General features: G+C 40.7%; 1 protein-coding gene and 1 pseudogene across 1 annotated transcript in view; both read left to right on the plus strand.

Annotated features, from left to right (window-relative positions):
* nbas (NBAS subunit of NRZ tethering complex) overlaps positions 1-25,152 on the plus strand; it is a 287,616-nt gene that overhangs the window by 149,980 nt on the left and 112,484 nt on the right. The window contains exons 40-41 of the mRNA XM_088324534.1: positions 6,211-6,287; positions 7,889-8,026. Of these exons, the coding sequence (XP_088180660.1) occupies positions 6,211-6,287; positions 7,889-8,026 (215 nt within the window). The remainder of the gene's footprint in view (positions 1-6,210; positions 6,288-7,888; positions 8,027-25,152) is intronic.
* LOC148346340 (U2 spliceosomal RNA) lies at positions 15,253-15,372 on the plus strand (annotated as a pseudogene).

Genomic DNA, 25,152 nt, shown 5'->3' on the forward strand with positions numbered 1-25,152 from the left:
ATACGATATTGTTGTCGACTGCTACCAGTGACCAACACGATCCATATTTTAAAAAATGACATGTTCTGAGTTGCAGAGTTTCCATGTTCTCCCTGTGCTGTTAACAATGTACCCTCTAATCTGCCTGTGTCCGCAATTGCGCACTACCTCGAGCTTTTCCGCGCACAAGGAAATTGAGCCGGCTCGTAAAACTCAGGGCTCAAAATTACTAATTGAGAAGCGACTTAAGTCAAAGTTACAGTGCATGAAGGTAAAAATACACGGGTTCCCCTGACGTTGTGTCCTAAATGCGGTATTTTGAAGTCAAGGTCGAAGTAGAACGAAGTTGAGTAAAGTCAGTCGAGTTTTTCGAGAACCGGCTTCTTCGGCTCGGCCCACTAAAAAGAACCGTCTCTTTCGGGTCCCAAACGGCTCTTCAGGTTGTTTTTGCTTCTTTCATCCCTACACAACCAAATATTATGTAAAATTGTGCACAAAATGACTTAAAAATCACATTTAGAACACAGCGTCAGGGGAACCCGTGTATTTTTACCTTCATGCACTGTACCTTTGACTTAATTCGCTTCTTAATTAATGATTTTTGTGAGCCGGCTAGATTTTCTTGCGCGCATAAAAGCTCTGGGTAGTGCGCAATTGCGCACACACGCAGCTTAGAGAAAACATTGATCACGTGCAGCTAAAATTGCAACATTAGAAAGGATATAAGCCCGTCAGTTTGTGCTTCCTGAAATGGGAATTCAACCTCACTTCCTAATTACCGACTTGTAATTTCCAACACTTTTTCCCCCCATCACTCTATTTTATTTTGGCACTTTTTTTCCTGGTGTGATTAGCACCTCTGGTTAGGTTAATGACTCACTCCACTTCCCAATCGAACCCCTATTGAATTATTTTAATTATACCACCAAACGTATGAACATACTGAAATAAATCAGAAAAGCTCATTATATTTTTTGCCCGATCATTATAAGTATGCTGCAAATGACATTTTTTTTCCCACAATGTAATGCACAAAGAAGTCTCCAACTAATTGCAAGCGGTGATGGAATTGCTTGAGGCCACGTTCGCCTCCGCTTTTTTCTCCGTCTTGTCATTTCCTAAGTGGATTTGCACTTTTGTGTATTCATTCATGTTACAACAAGTTGAGTAAATTTCCACGGTGTCCCCACTCCAAAAATAAATGTATGGCTATCACCCGTACTTAATGAAATGTAGAAGCCTTGGTATAATTGTGGCGCTTTGATGTGGAGGACCAAAAATACAATCATAAATACATGAATTAAATGTTTCAAACCAGGAATGAAATGCATACTTTAAAAATGTACTATTACCGTAAATTCTGGCCTATAGAGCGCACCTGATTATAAGCCGCACCCACCACATTTCGGGAGTAAAACCGATTTTGTACATACCCAAGCCGCACGTGTATATAAGCTGCATGTGGCCACATTGAAAAAACGCAATTCTAACACGAAAAGTCCAAAAAACACAGCCGGCAAAATGAACGGAAAATGATACCGGTACTTAAAATTTAATGCAGACTTGCATAGTCCGGGTGCCGTTGAAAGTAATCCAAGAAAAAAAGTGTATGTTTCCAAAGGTAAGCGTGGTAAAAATATATGTCCACTATTGTCGGCCGCGTCCAAAAACACGTCTCACCTTTACTCCACTTCCCGTCAGCCCGCGTTTGCCCCACCCCTTCTTTCTCATTTGCTCGTACAAAACATATCAGAATAAGTGTCTGAAATAAATACATTACAAAAATATACAGTTGTAAATACATATTATACATGGTCACACATAGTTACAAAGAAAGACGGTACACCGAGAGAGTTTTCAAAGCTTTAATAATAATATTATAACTTTCATCCCAAACCGGGCCTGTGAAGGGTAGCAAAACGCTACTAGCAACACGCTCGCAACCCAGTAAACCGGTCTGTTAAAAAAAAAAACATATCGTAGTTGTAGAAATCACGGTAAACCGTCCTCATCTTTCTCCTTATAACTGACATCATACCAGCTCAGTAGCCTAGATGGTAAGGCGCCCGCTTTGAGACTGGGAGGTCGGTGGTTCGCGCCCCGGCCGAGTCATTCCTAAGACTTAGAAAGTGGTCGGCGGCGCCCTCTGTTGGCTGCGGCTGCATCGGCTCGCTACAACGGGTCAGGTGCAATCGACATTTCGTTCTGTGTACATTGTTACACAGAATGACAATACAAGGAAATTATTATTATTATTATTATTATCAAAGTCGTCTTCCCCGGTACTTTGTCATATAGACGTCGCCCCATGCTCCCTTATTCAAAACCACGTTAGCATCACGCTCGCAAATTAAAGTTTACGTGCAGTAGCTCTGTTTCTTAACACAGTAAACAGCTCTGTTAAAAAACTTACCGTACTTGTAATAAGCACGGTAAACCATCCTTATCTTCCTCCTTATGACTGACGTAATCAGAATCGTCTTCCTTCAGTATGTGACAAACACTTTGTCATCCCACGCTCCCTTATTCAAAGAAACGCTAGCATCACGCTCGCAAAGTTCAGTGTCCGTGCGGTAGATCTGTTTCCTTCTACAAAAGTCAATTCCATTGAAGTTGGGAAAAAGTTTAAAATGTCAGTAAAATTAGAATAGAATGACTTGCAAACCTTTTCTAACCCATATTTAAATGAATACACAACAAAGACAAGATTATCCATGTTCAAACTCATAAACTTTATTTCCATAAGCAAATAATGATAAACTTAGAATTTTATAATTGCAACAAGTGCCAAAGTAGTTGGGAAAGGGGCTTCTTCACCATTGTGTTACATCACCTTTCCTTTTAATAACACTCAATAAACGTTTAGGAAGTGAGGAGACTAGTTGTTGAATCGTTGATAGTGGAATCCTTTCCCATTCTTGCTTTATGTACAGCTTCAGCTGTTCAACAGTCCGGGGTCTCCTTTGTCTTATTCTGCGCTTTATAATGCGCCACACATTTTCAATGGGAGACAGGTCAGGACTGCAGGCAGGCCAGTCAAGCACCCGCACCCTCTTACTACGAAGCCACGCTGTCGTGAGACGTGCAGTGTGTGGCTTGGCATTATCCTGCTGGAAGAAGCAAGGGCGCCCATGGTAAAGATTCTGTTTGGATGGCAACATACTTTGTTCCAAAACCTGAATGTACTTTTCTGCATTAATGGTGCCTTCACAGATGTGCAGGTTACCCATTCCTTGGCCACTCATGCACCCCCATACCATCACAGATGCTGGCTTTTGCACTTTGCGTGCATAACAGTCTGGGTGGTTCTGTTCTTCTTTGGACCGGAGGACACGACGTCCACAATTTCCAAACACAATTTGGAAAACTGACTCATCAGACCACAGAACACTTTTCCACTTTGTATCAGTCCATTTTAGATGGGCTCGGGCCCAGAGAACCCTGCGGCGTTTCTGGATGTTGTTGATGAATGGCTTACGCTTTGCAACATAAAGTTTTAACCCACACTTACGGATATAGCGTCGAACTGTATTGACTGACAGTGGTTTTCCAAAGTGTTCCTGAGCCCATGTGGTGATGTCCTTTACACATTGATGTCGGTTCTTAATGCAGTACCGCTTGAGGGCTCGGAGGTCACGGGCATTCAATAATGGTTTACGGCCATGCCGTTTACGCACAGTGATTTCTCCAGATTCCCTGAACCTTTTCACAATATTATGGACTGTAGATGATGATATCCCTAAATTCCTTGCAATTGTACTTTGAGGAATGTTGTTTTTAAACTGTTCAACAATTTGCTCACGCAGTTGTTCACAAAGAGGTGAACCTCGCCCCATCCTTGCATGTGAATGACTTAGCTTGTTCGGGTCTCCCTTTTTTATACCCAGTAACAACTCTCACCTGTTGCTAATTCATCTGTTCACCTGCAAATAGTTGGTTGATTTCCATTCATCCACTTTCTGAGTAGTTATTGACACCTGTCCCAACTATTTTGGCACGTGTTGCTGTCATCAAATTACAGAGTTGATGATTTTCTCCCAAAACAATAAAGTTTATGAGTGAAGACAATAAATATGTTGTCTTTGCTGTGCATTCATTTAAATATGGGTTGAAAAGAATTTGCAATTTACTTGGATCAATTTTTATTTGCAATTAACACACTTTCCCAACTTCATTGGAATTGAGTTTTGTATATCGGACTGCTCGATTGCGTTTAGCTTGAAAGTTGCGTCATGTGCCTTTTTTTGCAATTTGCATGATGAGGATATGTCTACGCTAATTTAATTTGTGCACAAGCTAAGAAGTTGCAGTCTAAATCTTACCTTTGGTACTCGAGCGCCGCTGGCGGCCGTTAGAAAAATGACATCAATTGGCCGCATCACTGAATAAGCCGCAGAGTTGAAAGCAGCTTATAGTCCGGAATTTACGGTATATAAAAGCAAGATTGAATACCAAGAAATTCAATATGAAAAATTATGTAGAAGAAAAATGAAATGAACAAAATTGAACATCAATCAATAAAATGCTCAGTTCCCATATTTTTTTATCCAACTCGAATGTCTTGAATTACTTAAAATACCAAGTTTAAAAAAAAAAAAAAAAGTTTTATTCGCTTAAAAACTTAGCCAATGCCGCCCATCGTATAGCGCAGGGGTCAGGAACCTTTTTGAGCCAAAGAGCCATAAGCGCAAAAAAAGTTTTCAAAAGAAATTGAGAGCGCCACATCCTATATTTTCAGACAAAATTGAAAAATCTGCCAAACACGCTCTCCAGACAAAAGCTAATTCTTCAGCACATTTGATTTCACTGTGTGTCATTTGATGATTGAAAGAAGTGAGAAAAGAGAAAAGAAAGCACGAAGGGTAGGAAGAGAAAAAAAGAGAGAAAAAGAAAAAATGAAGTTAGAGCAAAAGAAGTTAAAAAGACACAGAGAAAGAGACAAAGAGCAACAAATGAAGAGAAAAAGAGAGACAGAGAGTGAAAGAGACAGAGAGTGGGAGAAAAGAGGTGGGAGAGAGGCAGAGAGAGAAATAAATACAGGTACAGTGTCTTTGTTTGAGGCACCTGGCTTTGGCAAGTGGACATATTTCAACCTGCAGCTTGTTTTTCTCTTGCGCTTCTCTGAGTGTTGCCTCGCGGGTCGGATTCAATCCCTTCAATCCCGCGGGCCGCCTGTTTGACACCTGTGATCTAAACAATGTTTATCATACACAAAGGCACTTTGCTTGTAAAACACTGAACTTATGCATCAGTGATTCATGAACTTTGCAAGAACTTTTCAGCTGCAGATTTTTCCAGTAAAGTGATTAGATGATGATAATCACCATGACTATCATGTTCGTGTGGACATACACGAAACGTCATCCCTCCCCGCTTCGACGATGACTAAGGGACTTTGTCATCTTTTTTTTGTAAGAAAAAAAAACTCTGTTGAGGCGTTACCATAGCTTCACTACAACTACTAGTCATATGGGGCAGCCTACACACTCTTATTTGCTGGATACTGGAAGCAACACTAAGAAGTGGGGGCTTCCTCTACGTGTGGACAAAGGTCTGATCAAAGCCACTCACGGTGATTTCTCATCTTATCTCATCTCATTAGCTGCACCGCTTATCCTCAGTAGGGTCGCGGGGGTGCTGGAGCCCATCACAGCAATCATCGGGCAGTGGGCAGGGGGACACCCTGAACTGGTTGCCAGCCAATCGCAGGGCACACAGGGACAGACAACTCGCTCGCTCATTCACACCTAGGGACAATTTGGACCGGCCAATCCACCTGAAATGCATGTCTTTGGAACGTGGGAGGAAATCCACGCAAGCACGGGGAGAACATACAAACTCTGCACAGGAAGTCCAATGGCTGAATTTGAACCCACACAGAAGGTTCCCAAGACCTTAGAACTGTGCCACACACGCGCTCACCACTGCGCCGCCGTGCTGCCCCTAACTGTGATTTATCATACTGAAATCATTCAAAGAGGCGTGATACTTATAGATAAGCAGCAACGATCCATTTATTATAAATAGATTTTTAATTAAGCAGGAAAAAACTATTTTTACGTTTTGGCACTCCAAGACAATGCTTCTGAAAATATTTTGAAAAATTAATGATGAAACTCGCCTATTTTTTGGTTCTCCTACCATCCACTTCTCCGACTGTCGTCTGTATTTAGCCAACACAAGATGAGTCTCATGTCGGTTGTTAATCCATCTCTCAATCCTCGTTCTCAGTGTTGCTGCAGCTTGCCAACGACGCATTTCCCCGAGACACAACGCTGGCTCTGGCCTACTTATTGGCGCTGCCTCAGGTAGGTAAACGCCAAGTGCAGCACCGACAGCCCAATTCCATTGGAAGCTCAGTTCCCAAGAGCTTCTGTCTGTAGCTAATAGATACTATTCAGTGTTCTGGTTTGCTCACGTCCTAGACGCATCATTTTTGCTGGGGACGCATTGGGTCAAATCAACGTTTTTGACACCAAATTGTCATTATTACCCGATTACTTTTTTTTTTTTTAAACAAAGATTTACCACACTCCAAACTTTACGTCAGGCAGATCCGCCATTGTTGTTTTGGTCTCGCGGTTCGAGTCTGGTCCGCACGCCGATCTCGGCCAACGAGATCTCGTTGCTTCGAGATGACGTCATTGTTGGGGTGGTTGGCGTCGAGGGAAGGTGAAGGTTAAGTATGCCTCCGAAAAAACAGTATTAGGTGAAAATCAACACAAAATTGGTCATTTCTTTAGGGTCAGTAATAAGTCGAAACATAATGCAGAAAGTGATAACAACAGCAATAATTCCGGCACGAAAAAACGTCAGAGAAATTCTTCGGAAGATCGCGGAGGCAAGGAAAACACGTGTGTTGAAGCGAACGATTCGACAAACGAAAATAAACAAAAGAAAACTAGCAAGAAAAGGACTTTTCTGCCCAAATGGACTCAATTATATTCCTGGTGACGCTATGAGGAGGATGGATTGGACCTTGAGAAGGCATTACAACTGTGGCGGGACAGCAAACCACGAAGAATATATGAACTGAAAAATCCGAAGTGATAACTGCTTTGTATTACCAATTAACTGTGATGATTAAAACGGAATGAAAATATAGATTAATATAACTATTTCAGCAATAATATTTTGTATAATGTACAATATTGTTGTGAACTGAAATTTCTTTAAGTGATAACTAATTTGTATTACCAATAAACTGTGATGATTAAAACTGAATGAATATATAGATTGATATTATATATTTGTCGCCGATTTACGATTTCAACCTCGATAACACAAAATTTTGGGGACCGCTAAAGGTGAGGGACGGACAAGGAAAGAAGAGGGGGTAAAAAGTTGCTTAAAGAAAAAGTTGCGTGAGTAAATGTGTTCATCTGATATATTTTTCCCACCTTTACCTTTGGAAATATACACTTTTTTCCTTGGATTACTTTCAACGGGACCCGGACTCTGCAGGTCTGCATCAAACCTTAAGTACCGGTATCATTTTCCATTCATTTTGCTGGCTGTGATTTTTGGACTGTGGGCTTTAATGAAGGACATTTAGTTTCAGTCGCGGGACTTGAATTCGGGTTTGGGTTCATTTTGTGTTTGTGTTACATGTTTAAATGTGGGCGCAAGTGGCTTATATACAGGTGCGGCTTGTGTATGTACAAAATCGGTTTTCTTCTTAAAATGTGGTGGGTACGGCTTATAATCAGGTGCGCTCTATTGTCCGGAATTTACGGTATATAACATTAAATTGTCGAAATAGGTAGTGAAGCTAAAATGTAGATAAATAGTGGTTTAACGTAACATAATGGCTTAACTAGGACCCTATTTTTTAGCTGAGGTACCAAACCCTTAATCGAAGAACAACAGGTAAAAGAAACAAAAATCTCCTTTGTGTTTTTCCTGACAGGTTCTGGATGCCAACCAATGTTTCGAGCGGCAGTGCCATTCGGCCTTGTCACTCCAGCTGGCTGCTTACTATTATTCGCTGCAGATCTACAGCCGTCTGGTACCTTGCCTTAAGGACAAGAAACACACGCTCTACCAGGTCTGGCAAATCCTCAACTTTCAAAGCTGATGCAAAACTGTCACAATTTTGGCTCGATGATGTCATAAGACATGGCGAAATATTTCAAAAAGTGGATGAAACTTGAGTGGCGAGGCAAGGATAAGAAATTGCCTTGACCTTTTTTCTCAAGTGAGGGGGTGAGGGACAGACGGAGATGGCCGGATCCAGTGGGGGGCTATCGTCCGGCGAAATGTTTGATTTAAAGACGGGTTGGTGGAAAAAGAGGCCAGTCTGAGTGAGTAAGTGGGACGGCTAGCACTCTGGTCTTTGACTACCAACACTCAGTACCATTGATAGATAGATAGATAGATACTTTCTTCATCCCCGCAGGGAAATTCACACTTCCAGCAGTATCCTTGTTTTGAAAATAAAACAATAATAAAGTAAAAGGAATATAATACATAAATACCCAATGTGACGTGTTAATACCCAATGTAGTGTGTTATATAGAGTATCTAGATCAGGGATGTCAAACTCATTTGAACTCGGGGGGCCACACGATAGAACAAACATTCCCTCTGGGGCCTAACTAGTAGATTAGAGAGAAAGAAAAAGAGAGAGAAAGATATAAGAGAAAGAGAGGGTGGGACAAAGGGAGAGAGAGAGAGAATGTGAGAAACAAAAGAGATAAAATAGAAATAGTGAGAGAGGGAAAGAAAGAAATCTAAAGAGAAAGAAGGAGAGAAAGAGAGAAGGGAAATCAGAAGAGAGAAGGGGGAAGCAAGAGGGGGAGAGAGAAAAGAGAGAGAAGGGAAATCATAAGAACAGAAAGCAAGGAGGGGGAAGCAAGAGGGAGAGAGAGAAGAGAGAAAGGGACAGAGAGTGAGAGAATGTGAGAAACAAAAGAGATAAAATAGAAATAGTGAGAGTGGGAAAGAAAGAAATCCAAAGAGAAATAGAAAGAGAGAAGGAGGGAAAACAGAAGAGAAGGAGAGAAGGGGTAAGCAAGAGGTAGAGAGAGAGAAAAGGAAAAAAGGAAGAGAGAGCAAAAGAAGGTAAAAAGACAAGAGAAAGAAAAAGGGAGGAAGAGCGAGCGAGAGAGAGAGACAGAGAAATAACTACAACTACAGCGTCTTTGTTCGAGGCACCTTTCTTTGGCAACATCAAGTTGACATATTTCAACCTGCAGCTCATTTTTTCTCTTGCGCTTCCCTCAGCGTTGTCTCGCAAGCCGGATTCAATCCCTTAGTGGGCCTGATCCGGCCCGCGGGCCGCCTCATTGACGCCTGTGATCTAGATAGTGCTACACAGAATACACACTGCAATAAAAATACGCTAATATGCAATGTGGGGGGTGTGGTTTAATGTGGGCCTTTACTCTGCTGGGTGGAGTTAAAGAGCTTCGTGGCATGAGGACGAAAATATCTCAGTCCGTCCGTGGTACAAGACTGTGACAGCAGTCTGTCGCTGAAGCTGCTCTTCTGTCTGGAGATAATGCTGTGTAGTGGAAATGAATTGGTCAGTTGTTACCAACCTAAATCAATCCAGATCTGATTTAGAGTGAAATGTTTGTTCGTAAGTTAAGAATTTAGATCAAATCCTAATGCCCAACTCCACTTCAAGGAAAATGTGTTTAATGTAACCTTGTCCTTTGTGCATGAATAACACTAGCATGAACAGACCTTCATGGCAAGGCAAGTTTATTTGTATAGCACAATTCATACACAAGCAAGTTAAGTCAAATGTATTTATGACGCCCTTAATCACAAAAATGTCTCAAAGGACTAAACAGGATTTCAATGACACAATGACCTGATCTGAAACCAACATGCGGGCAAGGAACAACTCAAAACATCAGCGTGAGGAAAAAGAGAAACCTTGAGAAGGGACCTCACAAGTGGTATCCCCCTTTCAGGATGACCAGGGTGAATCACATTTAGCATTACAGTAAACAAACATAGTAAACACTAGGTAAGATGTTGAAAAAATTTCCGGAAAGTGCATGACAGCAGCGACGCCCCCAGGCTGTAAACTAATCCAGAAAGTCTATGACGGCCACGAAGCAGCTTCCCATCTCTGCCAGCTGGTCCATGCAGGCGTTCACATGCTTCAGGTCAAACGCTGGTCCGCTGACTCATCTCAAATCGTCCTCCTTCGTATCACCACCAAGCAGGCAGTCGGAAAAAGACAGGACAATACAGAATGCAATTCAAAGAGACAGGCTAAAAACACACAATTATAGTTAAAACATTGAAGAAAAGAAATGTGGTTTTTAAAATGCATTAAAACCACAGATAAAACCTAATAAAATTAATGCATTAAAATCAAGTAAAAGTGAAGAGTGCAGATAGAACCCTTTCAGTTGTATGCACAGTTGAACAGAGCTGTTTTCAGCCTGGACACCGTCAGAGTAGACGCCTGTCTGACGTCATCAGGAAGACTATTCCAGGGTTTAGCTGCATGGAACTGAAACGTAGCTTCACCCTGTTTAGTCCTGGCTCTGGGCACCAGCAGAAGGCCTGTCCCTGAGGTTCTCAGGGTCCGAGATGGTTCATATGGGACCAACGTGTCACAGATGTACTTTGGTGCTAGACCATTAAGAGACTTATACACCAGGAGGGCTGTTTTAAAGTCTATTCTCTGAGCGATAGGAAGCCAGTGCAGAGACCTGAGCACAGGACTAATATAGTCGTACTTCCTGGTTCTAGTCAGGACCTGAGCAGCAGCGTTCTGGATGTTCTGCAGCTGTCTTACAGCTCCTTTAGAAAGTCCATGGGCACCAGCAGAAGGCCTGTCCCTGCGGTTCTCAGGGTCCGAGATGGTTCATATGGGACCAAAGCAGATTCATATTTTTCTGTCGTGTGTTTTGGAGTAAATATTTTACACGGTTGGATTCTTTGGATTGTGCTTGATGTAACGAAGCCATTTTTGCAGCATTCAAAATATTTGAAGACGGCCAGTGGACGTACTGGTGAGTTATGCAGGCTTTATAGTTTTTGGGTATCGTGTTTCAGACTGATGCGAATGTTCCTCTTAATATATTTTGAAACGGTCATCATATCTTGAATCCCAAGAGTCTAAGCTTCCCAAGGATATGTGGCATGACGTATTTTAGTGACCGGTAACATCGTACAAACACATTTGTTTATCAAAAGTCCGGCAGCCCACTGACGGGCCGTCGGAACATTAAGGGGTTAGGGTACTGTATATTATTAAAACCTTCTGTGTACCGTCTTTCTTTGTAAATATCTCATGTATGAATATTGGCGCGTGCGGCTTATGTATGTACAAAGTATTTTTCTCATCTCATATCATTAGCCGTACCGCTTATCCTCATTAGGGTCGCGGGGGGGCTGGAGCCCATCCCAGCCATCTCCGGGCAGTGGGCAGGGGACACCCTCAACTGGTTGCCAGCCAATCACAGGGCACACAGGGACAGACAACTCGCTCGCTCATTCACACCTAGGGACAATTTGGACCGGCCAATCCACCTGAAATGCATGTTTTTGGAACGTGGGAGGAAACCAAAGTGCCCGGAGGAAACCCACGCAAGCACGGGGAGAACATACAAACTCTGCACAGGAAGTCTGGAGCTGGATTTGAACCCACGCAGGAGGTTCCCATGACATGAACTATGCCGCACAAGCGCTAACCACTGCGCCGCCGTGCTGCCCCACAAAGTATTTTTAGGATTAAGGGATCCCAGTTCGAATCCCGGCTTGTCCGTGTTACATGCCGAAGTGTCCTTGGGTAAGACACTGAACCCCCAATACCCCCAATAAGCAGGTTAGCAGCCTTACATGGCTGCACAGATCATGGCCGCTATTGGGAAATGTGAAGCACAATGTAAAGCGCTTTGGGAAGTCATTGACTTGAAAAGCGCTATATAAATGCAGATCATTTCATTTCATATTTTTTCCTTTTAAAATTTACTCAGGGCGACATATGATCAAGTGCGCCCAATAGTCCTAATTTTACGGTACTTTTTTCCAAGAAAACTTCTGAAAAAAACAGATTTTTGATAAAGGATGCATTTCAAGTAGAACCTTTATTGCGATGCTTTTTTTCTTTGCGTTTGTGATACTGTTAGGTTAACCCCAACACTTATAATAAAACCTGCACTCAAAGAAGACACAGAGACGTGAGTATAACTTTACTTGCAAGGAGAAATGACCAGAGACTGCTTTTACAGTCTACCGAAGTCACTCTGAAAAAGTCTCTTCCGTCCTTGCCTTTTTATTGTATTAGGAACGCCCTAGTTTACATAAGGTTTCTTCTGCTAAAGGGTGGGGGAGTGACAAAAAAACAGTTTTCACAACAACATGTTATCGTATCAACAATATTACTACTATTGGACTAGGCGAGAATGGCACACTAAGCAAGCATAGTATGCAACAGTAGAATAACATATTTACAGTTTAAATCCATCAGATACCTCTAATGCTTTTCATAAACACAAGGGCACTTTGCTTGCAAAATAACGACAACTCTGAACTGATGCATGAACGATGAATGAACTTTGAAGGAACTTCTCAGCGGTGACGTGATCACATGATTTCGGTCACCATGGCGATCGCTTCGCTGCAGTTGGCACAAAATATCCCTCTGTGACTAGGCGATGGGACTTTCTTTTTTTAAAGGGAATAAGCTCTGTTAAGGAGATAGCGGTCCAATACTATTTTTCCAAATGTCATTTTAAACACACTGCTTCAATACGCTTACTCGCCATATGGGGGCGCTTGAAAACGATGTAGGAATTGGCTTCTTCATTGTGTGGACAAAGATCTAATCAAAGCCACTCCTGCCATCTAATGATGATTTATCATTCTAATACTATTCACAGAAGCTTCATACTTACCATACTTCAATTAAAACAAACAGTTCTGTTTACATTGTGGCACTAAGGGACGATGTTTTTTGGAACTATACAGTGTTCATTTTAGCTGTGAAAAGTGATGGGTCCCGGGGACTCGCATGCTCAAAAATCTATGGCTCCCCAAAATTTAGTGTGCTCCATGCTCTTACAAACTGTCATATTTTCCCTTACAAAATACAAAAAAATCTTATTTTTTCAAACATGTTTATTTATGTAGTTTAACATGTTATATTGTACATGTGTTTCCTTATATCATATATATTGTTAATGAACATTTTGTCGTGAGACACTGAGTTGCTCGACATGAATGAGGTTTATTATAAAAAAAAGTTCAAAAATGAAGTCGCTTGGACGTTCACCGTAGAAGGAAAAAATACATGCAAATAGAATTAAGTAGAATAATACACATTCTTATTCAAATTATGAATTCATTTTCTGCATTAATTTATTATTGGTAATATACTGATTAAAAGGATCACCACAAACCTGTCTTTTTTCATTTTTTCCTTTTATACTTCCTTTGTTTCTTAACTTCTTTATACAACATCATCATTCGTAATATAATGCATCAAAGCAAGTGAGCCGTTTGAGAGCCGGCTCCCTTTAATGAGTTGAGCCGAAAAAGCCGGTTCTCTAAAAAGAAACCGACTTTCACTACACAACTCGAACTGGAGATCGGCGTGCAGACGAAAACTCGAACCGCGAGACCAAAACAACAATGGCGGATCTGCCTGACGAAAAGTTTGGAGTTCGGTAAATCTTTGTTTAAAAATGATAATGACAATTTCGTGTCAAAAAAGTTGCGTTCCGGGTACACACGTTGATTTGACACGATGCGTCCCCAGCAAAAATAATGCGTCTAGGACGCAGGGACGCCGGCAAACCAGAACATTGAATAATTGTAAAGGTTATGGCATGGAATTAGTCGAACTTTATCTGTTGAACATTGAGTGTAAGTTGAATTCAATCCCCATTTGATAGCATCGGCACTTTGAAAACAACCTGAATGAGGATAAAACCTTCCCTTCTTTAAGTCAATTCTTTTTTGCAGTAATGGGATTTCTTTTCCCCTTTGTGAATTTTAAGACCACTTTGGGCTGTTTGGCGCTTGAGGGACTTTTCTTACTTTGCGGGTTTGTTTGACTTTCGACCGGCGGCTCCGATCCTCCTTGAAGGGCTCGTGAAATCTTTTTGCACTGGGCGATTAGCTCGAGAGGGGAGAATCATTTCATGCTTCTCCATCTGTGGTTTGTTTCAGAGCCTCATTTTTGTTAGCCCGTCAGTTCACTTGGCATGGATTGCTTTCTACGTCCCCTTCTGTTATATTATTTTCAGACCGACTCTGATCCGTATGCTAGCTTGTTTCGCACTCCCCTATTCATACACAGTGTTCATTTTAGCTGTGAAAAGTGATGGGTCCTGGGGACTCGCATGCTCAAAAATCTATGGGTCCCATCAGAGATCTATGGCGCCCCAAAATTTAGTCTTATCGAGGTTGAAATCCAAAATCGGCGACAGATATATAATATAAATCTATATATTCATTCACTTTTAATCATCACAGTTAATTGGTGATACAAAGCAGTTATCACTTCAAATTTTTCAGTTCACAATATTGTAAATATTTTATGTATCTACGTTGGTCATATCCCTCAAGAGGGGTGACCGACAGCAAGACAAACACAAAAAATAACAAAGAAAATAAAAGGTAAAAAAATAGAAGAAAAAAAAAAAACACACACACACAAAATTTTTAGGACCATGGCCAACCCAATTGCCCAAACATCCAAACAAGTAAGGCACCTTGGCACCAAAGTTGATCACGCTTTCGTCCCTCCAGATGAAATGGGACATCAGAAAGCGGCCATGTCACTTTGATCAGGGTGACACAACACACTCTTTTGTTCAACAGCAGGGCCCGACAGCTTTTACTGGTTTACCCCTGCCGCATCATACAGGTGCCCAGCCCATCCTTAAGAACGCGTCCACAATCCCACTATCCTTTTCACAACACTTCTCCACTCCTTTCTATCACCAGCATTGTAAATTATACAAAACAATATTCCTGAAATATTAGTCCATATATTCATGCAGTTTTAATCATCACAGTTAATTGGTAATACAAAACAGTTTTTATTTCAGAATTTTCAGTTCATATATTCTTCGTGGTTTGCTGTCCCGCCACAGTTGTAATGCCTTCTCAAGGTCCAATCCATTATCATCCTTCGCATAGCGTCACCAGGAATAAAATTAAGTCCATTTTGGCTGAAAAGTCCTTATCTTGCTTAGAAGTATTATTTTGTTTATTTTCTTTTGTTGAGTCGTTCGCTTCAACACACGTGTTTTCCTAAAGGTGGTAAGGATTCATGTTGGCCTTGATGCCAGGTCCTTAGCTTGGCCTTTGCCATGATCTTTGATTTTTGCATTCCGGAGATGGAATAAGAGCTTGCTCTGTCCACTCCACGCATCGGCCCGGTATTGCAGTACCTCCGGGGACGGTGCATTCGCAATGATCGCAGCAAGGCTTTAGGGCTAGGACCTTAGCTTGGCCTTTTGGCTGAGAGTAAGTGTCCCGGCTCCTAGGCTTTGTAGCGTATTATGAACTGACCGATAACGGATAATGGATAATGAATAACGAAGATAGATCAATAACCCTTAAAACCCCCCCCCACACGTGTTTTCCTTGCCTTCGCGATCTTCCGAAGACTTTCTCCGCCGTTTTTTCATGCCGGAATGATTGCCGTTGTTATCACTTTCTGCATCATGTTTCGACTTATTACTGACACTGAAGAAATGACCAATTTTGTGTTGATTTTCACCTTAAATCGACGACAAACACCACAACAATGACGTCATCTCGAAGCAACGAGATGTCGTTGGCTGAGATCAGCGTGCGGACGAAAACTTGAACCGCGAGACCAAAACAACAATAGCGGATCTGCCTGACGAAAAGTTTGGAGTGCGGTAAATCTTTGTTAACAAAAAGTAATTGAGTAACAATGACAATTTTTTTGTCGAAAAAAGTTGCGTCCCGGGGACGCACATTGATTTGACACTATGCGTCCCCAGCAAAAATCATGCATCTAGGACGCAGGGACGCAAGCAAACCAGAACACTGCATACATGGTTTTGGATATGTTGTAGCAAAGACCTGAACAAATGATCAGCAGAAAATGTTCGGGAACAAATTTGTGGTATGCAAAGCTTGTTCCAAACCATTGTCCTTCTGCCATCCAACTCTTTAACTCTGTTTTTGCACACTTTCTTCTCACTCTATGTATTTTGCATACATTTCCGTGTTTAATACGTGTGTCCCAGTACATGTCAATTGCGCGTTAACCGTCCCGTTAAAATTATTTCGTCCCTACATCGCATCATTTCATAGCCGCCCCAATATGATCCCAAACACTCGAGACGCTGAAGTCATTTAGTTGCAAATCGCGGCGGGATTCTCTGAGGGCTGACTCGAGTTGTTTGATTTGTTTTTTTGTTTTTTTCTTCTTTATCGCCGCTTCAAAAATCAACAGCGTGTTTTCACGCTTCACTGCACATAAGGAGGTATTGAACATGACACTGAGAGCGTCAGACTGACTAAATTTTAGGAACACGTCTGATTGCAGTGTGTTGCATCCGTGGAAATTGCAACACAGAGGCAAAATGAGCAATGTTCCCTGTCATTTTGCAGGGGTCTGAGCGTTCACACAAAGTCGGTGAGCAACACTTGAAACAACAGTGAGCAACCGTAATCCCAAGTGTGGCATCTAAGTCATTATCAAACATGTCCAAAACTTGACATCAAGTTACATTTTACTGAGTTTCCGGCAATGCAAAATTATTTTTCTCTTTCGAATGAATTGACTCATGTACTATTGCAAAGGTCGTTTTCTTTCGCACGATATCCATTTTTTTCCTGATATATGTTGTCGCATAATATTAACATTTTTGGGGGCTTATTAAATTGGTTGTACGATACAGAACTGTACTTAATCACATTTTCTAGTGGAAGTACAATGTTGGCAACAAGATTGACTTGATATCATTGGAAATGATTTGAATGCAACACAAACTTTTTCTTCTTTTTTCTGTGTTTTTTTTCTACTTTTTTTTTTTAAATTCCTTTACAAAAAATCTCATTGTGTTTATTTTTTCCGAGCCGTTACTTTTTTCTTTTTGTTCTCTATTTACTTTTTTCCTACATTTCTTTTTTTTTTTCTGGCTTTTCTCTAAAAAATTTTTTCTTTTTTTCTCTTCCTTTTGTTTCTTTTTTTCTCAGCTTTTCACTCCTTTTTCATTTTGGTATTTTTTTCTTTTTTGTTCTATTCCCCCCTTCCTTTAAGTCATTTTGTGCATAATTTTACTTAATATTTGGTCATGTTGGGATAAGAGAAGCAAAACCAACCTGAAGAGCCGTTTAGGACCCGAAAGAGCCGGCCGGTTCGTTTTAGTGAGCCGAGCCGAAGAAGCCGCTTCTCAAAAAACTCTACTAACTTTACTCAACTTCGTTCGACTTCCAGATACCGCATTTAGAACACAACGTCAGGTGAACCCGCGTATTTTTACCTTCATGCACTGTAACTTTGACTTAAGTCGCTTCTTCATAAGTAATTTTGAGCCCTGATTTTTCTACGCTGGCTAGATTTTCTTGTGCGACGAGAATGTGCGAGCAGTGCGCAATTGCGCACGCGCGCAGCTTAGAGGGAGCACTGAAAATGAGCCTTTGTGATTTTTCTCCCTGTCTTTACTTTTTAATGCGGTGGCCTTAGCGCCGACTTTTCTCGTTTTAAGGCTGCCAAGGCGTAGGTTTAGCGATGCTTAAGCCGATTGCATCATGCCTGTGCTGCAAGGAGAGAACTTTCCTCACCTGGGCATTTATCTTTCAAGCGCTGACCATTGATCAGCAAGACTAATGGCGTACGGGTGAGAGAACACCATCACACAAATGAATCACCGGCATTGGCCGACTTCAACTCTCGGGGTCGTTTCTGGTTTAGCTGTGTTAAATGTAAAAGCAGTAGCGCTTCCCAAGGCCGGAGATGAATTTGAATCCTGTCATTTCGAATGTGTGCTGTTATGCAAACTGAATAGACAAAGCAGCATGTTTTCCGCCATTACTGTGACCTATAGCCTGTATGAAAATAAAATATTACTGATAAAGGAAGGGAAAAAAACGATTTTAAATAAATGAGCTCCATCTCACATTACTAGGGATTTTGCCATCTTTTAAATGACTATTCATTATCTTAGCACTTCTGTTAAATAGAAGGTAATGGACCTTTTCAGTATCCATTGACAAGAAAATATTCATATTCTGAGGGGAAAAAAAATTTGAATCTTACTTTGAATAAAGTGCACAGTAAAATGACGAGTCTTTAATGAGCAAATACCGTAAAATCCAGACTATAGAGTGCACCTGATTATAAGCCGCACCCACCACATTTTAAGAGAATAACCGCTTTTTGTACTTACACAAGCCGCACCTGAACATAAGCCGCATGCGCCCACATTAAACCATGTAACGCAATCACAAAATGAACCCAAATCCGACCCGCGATTGTAACTGAAAATAAAGTATACAGTCCAAAATCCACAGCCGGCAAAATAAACGGAAATTGATACCGGTACTTGAGGTTTGATGCAAACCTGCAGAGTCCGGGTCCCGTTGAAAATAATCCAAGGGAAAAAAATGTCTATTTCCAAAGGTAAGGGTGGGAAAAATAAATATCCACTATTGTTCGCTGCGTCCACAAACACGTCTCACCTTTACTCCACTTCCAATCAGCCCCCGTTTTTGAATCGCCCGTGGAAAACATATCAGAATAAGTCTCCAAAATAAATACATTAGAAAAATATACAGTTGCAAATACATATTATACATGGTTACACATATTTACAAAGAAAGACAGTACACGAGAGAGTTTTCAAAGCTTTAACAATAATATTATAACTTTCATCCCAAACCGTGCCTGTGAAGGGTAGCAAAACGCTACTAACAACACGCTCGCAACACAGTAAACGGGTCTGTTAAAAAAAATATACGGTACTTGTGGAAATCAAGGTAAACCGTCCTCATCTTCCTCCTTATAACTGACGTCATCAAAGTCGTCTTCCGCACTACGGGAAAGAGACTTTGTCATATAGATGTCATCCTACGCTCCCTTATTCAAAAACACGCTAGCAACACACTCGCAAAGCAAGGTTTACGTGCAGTAACTCTGTTTCCTTTTTTTATCGGACAGCTCGATTGCATTTAGCTTGAAAGCTGCGTCTTGTGCCATTCTTATTGCAATTTACATGGTGAGGATATGTCTACGCTAATTTAAATTGTGCACAAGCTAAGAAGTTGCAGTCTTCCTCGGCGCATATATTCCACCGGTCTAAATCTTACCTTTTGTACTCGAGCGCCGCTGGCGGCCGTTAGAAAAATGGCATAAATTGGCCGCATCACTGAATAAGCCGCAGGGTTGGATGTTTGGGGAAAAAGTAGCGGCTTATAGTCCGGAATTCACGGTACTCTATTGATCAAAAGTTGGAGTTTCTTAAAAATATTCCATTCTTTGAAGTTTGAGGGAATTTTTTTTCACATAAGTATCATTATTTTTAACCTTCTCAGTGTCTCAACTGTTTTTCTATTTATTTTGCAACTCCCTTGATTCATTAAAAAATATGACTTTTTTTTTTTAAAAGCATGCTATTGTTAAGGTGATCCCAAACTTTTGAACCGTATTGTTTTTTACTGTTGTAGGCTGCTGAAACAAGAACAGCAAACCTAAAATGGCCCAGTGGGTTCTCGTTTGGACACAACTAGCTTGATTAAACTTTAAAAACTGATACTACCCAGTTCATCTTGGTCATCCGATGGGATGAGGCATTCTCAGGCCACCCTCGAGACATACTCAGCCATATGTTTCAAAATGAATTGAAAACGATTATAAAAAAAAACCTATATGAAAACAAAAGAAAAAGAACCTCAATGCGAATCGTAAACTGCTTTGTATTTTGGTATGATGAAACAAGGTTAGGATGCAGAATATTTTGTGAGGTTTCGTTTTATCAGCCCACCCAGATGTAGAGGTTAAATACAAAATAGTTTTTCTCCCTTTCAGTAAAAAAGTTTTACCGTGAGCATTAAAATTCCATTCCGGGCAAAGATTAACGCATTAGCCCAATAGCAAGCGGATTGATTGAAACGAGCCGTTTGTTTACGTTTGGCATCGACTTTAGAGCGCTGCACCACTGGGCTGAGCCACCATTGTTGGAGCAGCGGCGCTATTAAGAGTCTTTATAGGAAAAACGCTACAACCCCAATGACTGCCAACATTTGACAAATTACGTCGCTCTTAAACTAGGATTTTTAGGGAGCCAATTTGTCACAAATCCACCTTAGGAACAAGGTTTACTTTGCTCAATTACCGTATTTTCCGCGCTATAAGGCGCACCAGGTTATAGGGCGCTCCCCCCAAAAATAGTTTTTGGTCCTATATTTTCCATACATAAGGCGCACCGGATGATAAGGCGCTACAATGGGAACGTCGACAACAGTCAGATGGTTCAGTCCAACTTATTACCCCCTTAACATTCCGAAAGCTTGCAAAGAAGCAAATACGTGTCTCAGACATGTACGGAAACAGTGTCTGTACGATGTCACCAATCACTCAAATGCATCGTTCTGAATATCATTCGGAAGGTTAAAGTCTTGGGATTCAAGAAATGCCAAACATTTCTTACTTTCCATTTTATTTTTTGCTGGCAACTGTGTGGACAGCAAAGTAAGAATTTGATTGTGCAGGGAAACGGGGTTCTTTACTGTGCATATGACAAGAAACACTTCGAATTGAATTGAGTTTAAAAATAGACTCATCACAGAAACATCAAGATCCTTCTAAAACAAGATACCGGGAAAATATAAAGCCGCATAGCTCACCTTAGTTCTCTTGCAGCCTTCACGTTCAATAATGATACGTAACCATGGTCTTCTTATGACCGTGAGTGTAGTAAATCCAGGAGAGTAAAATATTTACAAATACAGAACAGTAAAACATGTTTTCTCTAAGCCGTAATGCAACCCAACATGTGATTCACATTCATCTTTTTTGGCCAATCGCAGGCTTTGTTTCGCCCCTTTAGCCTATGCGAGCCTGTAAATGATAAAAAGGATCCGCCCCCTTTACCTCCGATTAACTTTAGCCAATAGTGACTGATTCAAATGATGATTGACACATTGGTTAGCCAATGAAACGCCGGTAAATAAATCCCAGCATACACCGCGTACTACTTGGCGTTCGGGGGAAAATCGAGTCGGCGGCTGCTTGCCTTAGTTGCAAGACTTTGCGACTTAATATTGATCCATATATAAGACGCACTGTATTATAAGGCGCATGGTCAGCTTTTGAAAATAAACGCTTTTAGGTGCGTCTTATAGTGCGGAAAATACGGTATCTTTTTTGTCTAAGTTGTGTTTGGCTGGGGTTTCTCTTACTTGCTCCCTATTTATGATCAGTCACTGTTTCTACTATTGGCACTAATGAGGGCACTGAGTGCTAACTACGACATAACTTCAACTCATTAAATTCATTACGAGCGTGCTCGCTCCCTGGAGAGTGCAACCACGCCATCTTTCCACTTCAAAAAAACACACGCAAGCTTGGATTTAAACTTGCTAGTTGCAGGAGGTTATAGTTTGTTGGATTACAAATAAATTATATATGTGTGGTAACCAATGTTCCCTGTAATTTTGCAGGGGTCTGAGCGTTCACACAAACTCTGTGAGCAACGCTTGAAACAACAGTGAGCAACAGCAACCCCAAGTGTGGCAACTAAATCATGATCAAACATGTCTAAAACGTTACATTTTGCTGAGTTTCCGGCAATGCAAAATTATTTTTCACTTTAGAATGAATTGACTCATGTACGATTGCAAGGGTTGCAGGGCCTACCAACGTCATTTGGTTTTACATTTCTTCACAAGATTTCCATTTCTTTTATCCCTGGTATCTTTTGTCGCATAATACTAACATTTTTAGCGGCTTATTGAGTCTGTTGCACGATACACAACTGTATTTAATTACATTTTTTTAGTGGAAGTACAATGTTGGCAACCTGATTAACTTGATATAATTGGAAATTATTTGAATGCAACACAAACTTTTTCCTCTTTTTCCCTGTTCTTTCTCCCTTTTTTAAAATTCCTTTTTTAAAAAAATCTCATTGTGTTTATTTTTTCCTAACTGTTACTTTTTTCTTGCTTTTTTGTTCTCTATTACTTTTTTTCCCTTTATTTGCTTCTTTCTTTTCTTCTGGCTTTTTTTCTGAAATTTTCCTGCTCTTTTTTTTCTCTTTTTTTTGTTCTCAGCTTTTCACTACTTTTTTATTTTACATAATATTTGGTCGTGTAGGGATTAAAGAAGCAAAAACAACCTGAAGAGCCATTTAGGACCCGAAAGAGCCGGTTCTTTTTAGTGAGCCGAGCGGAAGAAGCCGGTTCTCGAAAAACTCTACTGACTTTACTCAACTTCGTTCTACTTCGACCTTGACTTCAAAATAACGCATTTAGAAGAAAACGTCAGGGGAACCCTTGTATTTTGACCTTCATGCACTGTAACTTTCTTAATTCGCTTCTTAATTAGCAGTTTCGAACCCTGATTTTTGTGAGCTGGCTAGATTTTCATGTGCGCAGAAAAGCTCTGGGTAGTGCGCCATTGCGCACACACGCAGCTTAGAGGGAACATTGGTGGTCAGTCTTCAATTTAATGGGATGAAAGCTTAAAAAATGAAGCGCGACTGCTCAAAATAACAGTTGAACATTGCATAGTTTATTGAAAATGCTTTTTTTCTGAGAAAACAGAAGAAAAATGGCTTTTTGTGAAAGGATGCATAACAAGCACAACGTTCACTTCAGTGCTTTCATTTGCATTCGTGACACCTCCAATTTCGAAACAACGTTTTCCATAAACACTAGGGTACTTTGCTTGCAAAATAACATTTTATTGCAAGAATACTGAACTCTTGCATGAACTATGCATAAAGAATGCATGAACTATGTAAGAACTTTTCAGTGCCGATCTTTCCGGTAAAGTATCACATTTATTTGGTCGCGATCGCCTGTGCACAAAATGCCATTCCTCTCTGAGCAGAAGATGACAAAAGCTCTCTTAACGCTCTGTTGCTCATTTGTATATGCCTTGCGAGCAGGGTTGGGTAAGGTTACTTTAACTTGATTACTTTCAATTACTTTTGGATGACTCCAATACCAAATATGCTAATAAAAGACAAAATAAACTAAATATGAATAAAATTACTAAATTTTGTGCAGGCTTGGGGAGTAACAGAATACATGGAACGGCAAAAATGATGTTGTCAAGCTGTTTGGATTTATTTTCACTCGCATATCCCGGATAAATGAAGTTGGGGCTTCTTCGATGTGTGGACAAAGACCTGATACAAGCCACTTCTGCCTTATGGTGATTTTTAATACTAAAATCATCCCCAGTGAATTGATACTTACTGATAAGTGCCCCTGCACTCAGGGAACATGTTTATGAAAACGAATTTATACATTAAGAGAAGAGATCCGCAGGTTCGAGAGCGTTCTCCATGCGGCCCCCGGTGCTGTGGAATGCTCTTCCCCTTGAGATTCAATCTGCAACCTCAGAGGAAATGTTTAAATCCAAGCTTAAAACACACTACCATTCTATAGCATATGAATATATTTTATTTTGACAATATCTGTGTATTATTTGCCCTCATGTAGGTTTTAGATCAGGGGATGGTGTCATAATAGTCTGTGGTTTGCAATAATCTGTGTTCTATGCAGCCCTTTTTTACACTTCGTGATTAAGGACTATACAAATAAACATGACTCGACTGAGGTTTTTGAGTTTTTCCTTGCCCTTATGTAGGTTTTAGATCAGGGGGTGGTGTCATAATAGTCTGTGGTTTGCAATAATCTGTGTTCTGTGCAGCCCTTTTGACTCTTCGTGATTAAGGACTATACAAATAAACTTGACTTGACTGAGGTTTTTGAGTTTTTCCTTGCCCTCATGTAGGTTTTAGATCAGGGGATGGTGTCATGATAGTCTGTAGTTTGCAATAATCTGTGGTCTGTGCAGCCCTTTGAGACTCTTTGTGACTAAGGGCTATACAAATAAACATGACTTATCCTGAGGCTTTTGAGTTTTTCCTTGCCCTCATGTAGGTTTTAGATCAGGGGATGGTGTCATAGTAGTCTGTGGTTTGCAATAATCTGTTCTGTGCATCCCTTTTTGACTTTTCGTGATTAAGGGCTATACAAATAAACATAACTTGACATCATTGCACTGAATCGATTTAATCAATTTGTTGTTGCAGCCCTGAAATGGACTATTAGTTATTAAATACACACAGCAAAAATGCACGTCTCAGCGAATTGTTCATTTGCTCCCAAGAACGTATGACACAAGCTATGAAAATACCAAAACCGTAATCCTTCTCATATAGTATTAACAAACACATTATATGATTACATTGCTGTACAACATTGTATAATGGGAATAGTAGATATTTAAATGCTGATTCAAAATATAGTAGTCGGCCAACCAGACTAAACAAATGGAAATAATCATCTTCCTGACTTTTGAATAGTGATTTTATGAGAGCGTAAAACCGCAGAGGCCTCAATTTCCTGAACACACACACACACGCTCAGAAGTTGTTCATGCTATAATTATCTTATGCAAATACGACGAAGCAACAGCCCACCTCATCCGGCAGGCCGATGAGCTACCGCCTTAACGCGGGCCCCCGTGAATTAGAAGCTGATGCCATGTTCTCCCCGTCCAATTTCCCGCACCGGGTCTGAATCACTGCTCAGCAGTGTTCCCTCTTGCGCACTGCTCGCACATTCTCAGCGCACAAGAAAATCTAGCCAGCGCACAAAAATGAGGGCTCAAAATTACTAATTAAGAAGCAACTCAAGTCAAAGTTACAGTGCATGAAGGTCAAAATACACGGCTTCCCCTGACGTTGTGTCCTAAATGCGGTATTTTGAAGTCGAGTCGAAGTGGAATGAAGTTGAGTAGTCAGTAGAGTTTTTCGAGAACTGGCTTCTTCGGCTCGGCTCACTAAAAGGAACCGGCTCTTTCGGGTCCTAAATGGCTCTTTAGGTGGTTTTTGCCTCTTTAATCCCAACATGTCAAATATGATGTAAAATTATGCACAAAACGACTTAAAAGAAGGGGGAATAGAACAAAAAAAAAGAAAACAATACCAAAATGAAAAAGTAGTGAAAAGCTGAGAAAAAAAAACAAAAGAAAGA

This window comes from Urocampus carinirostris, chromosome 20 (genome assembly GCF_059441175.1).
Source record: "Urocampus carinirostris isolate Australia breed hairy pipefish chromosome 20, RoL_Ucar_1.0, whole genome shotgun sequence".
Classification (NCBI taxonomy): Eukaryota; Metazoa; Chordata; class Actinopteri; order Syngnathiformes; family Syngnathidae; genus Urocampus; species Urocampus carinirostris.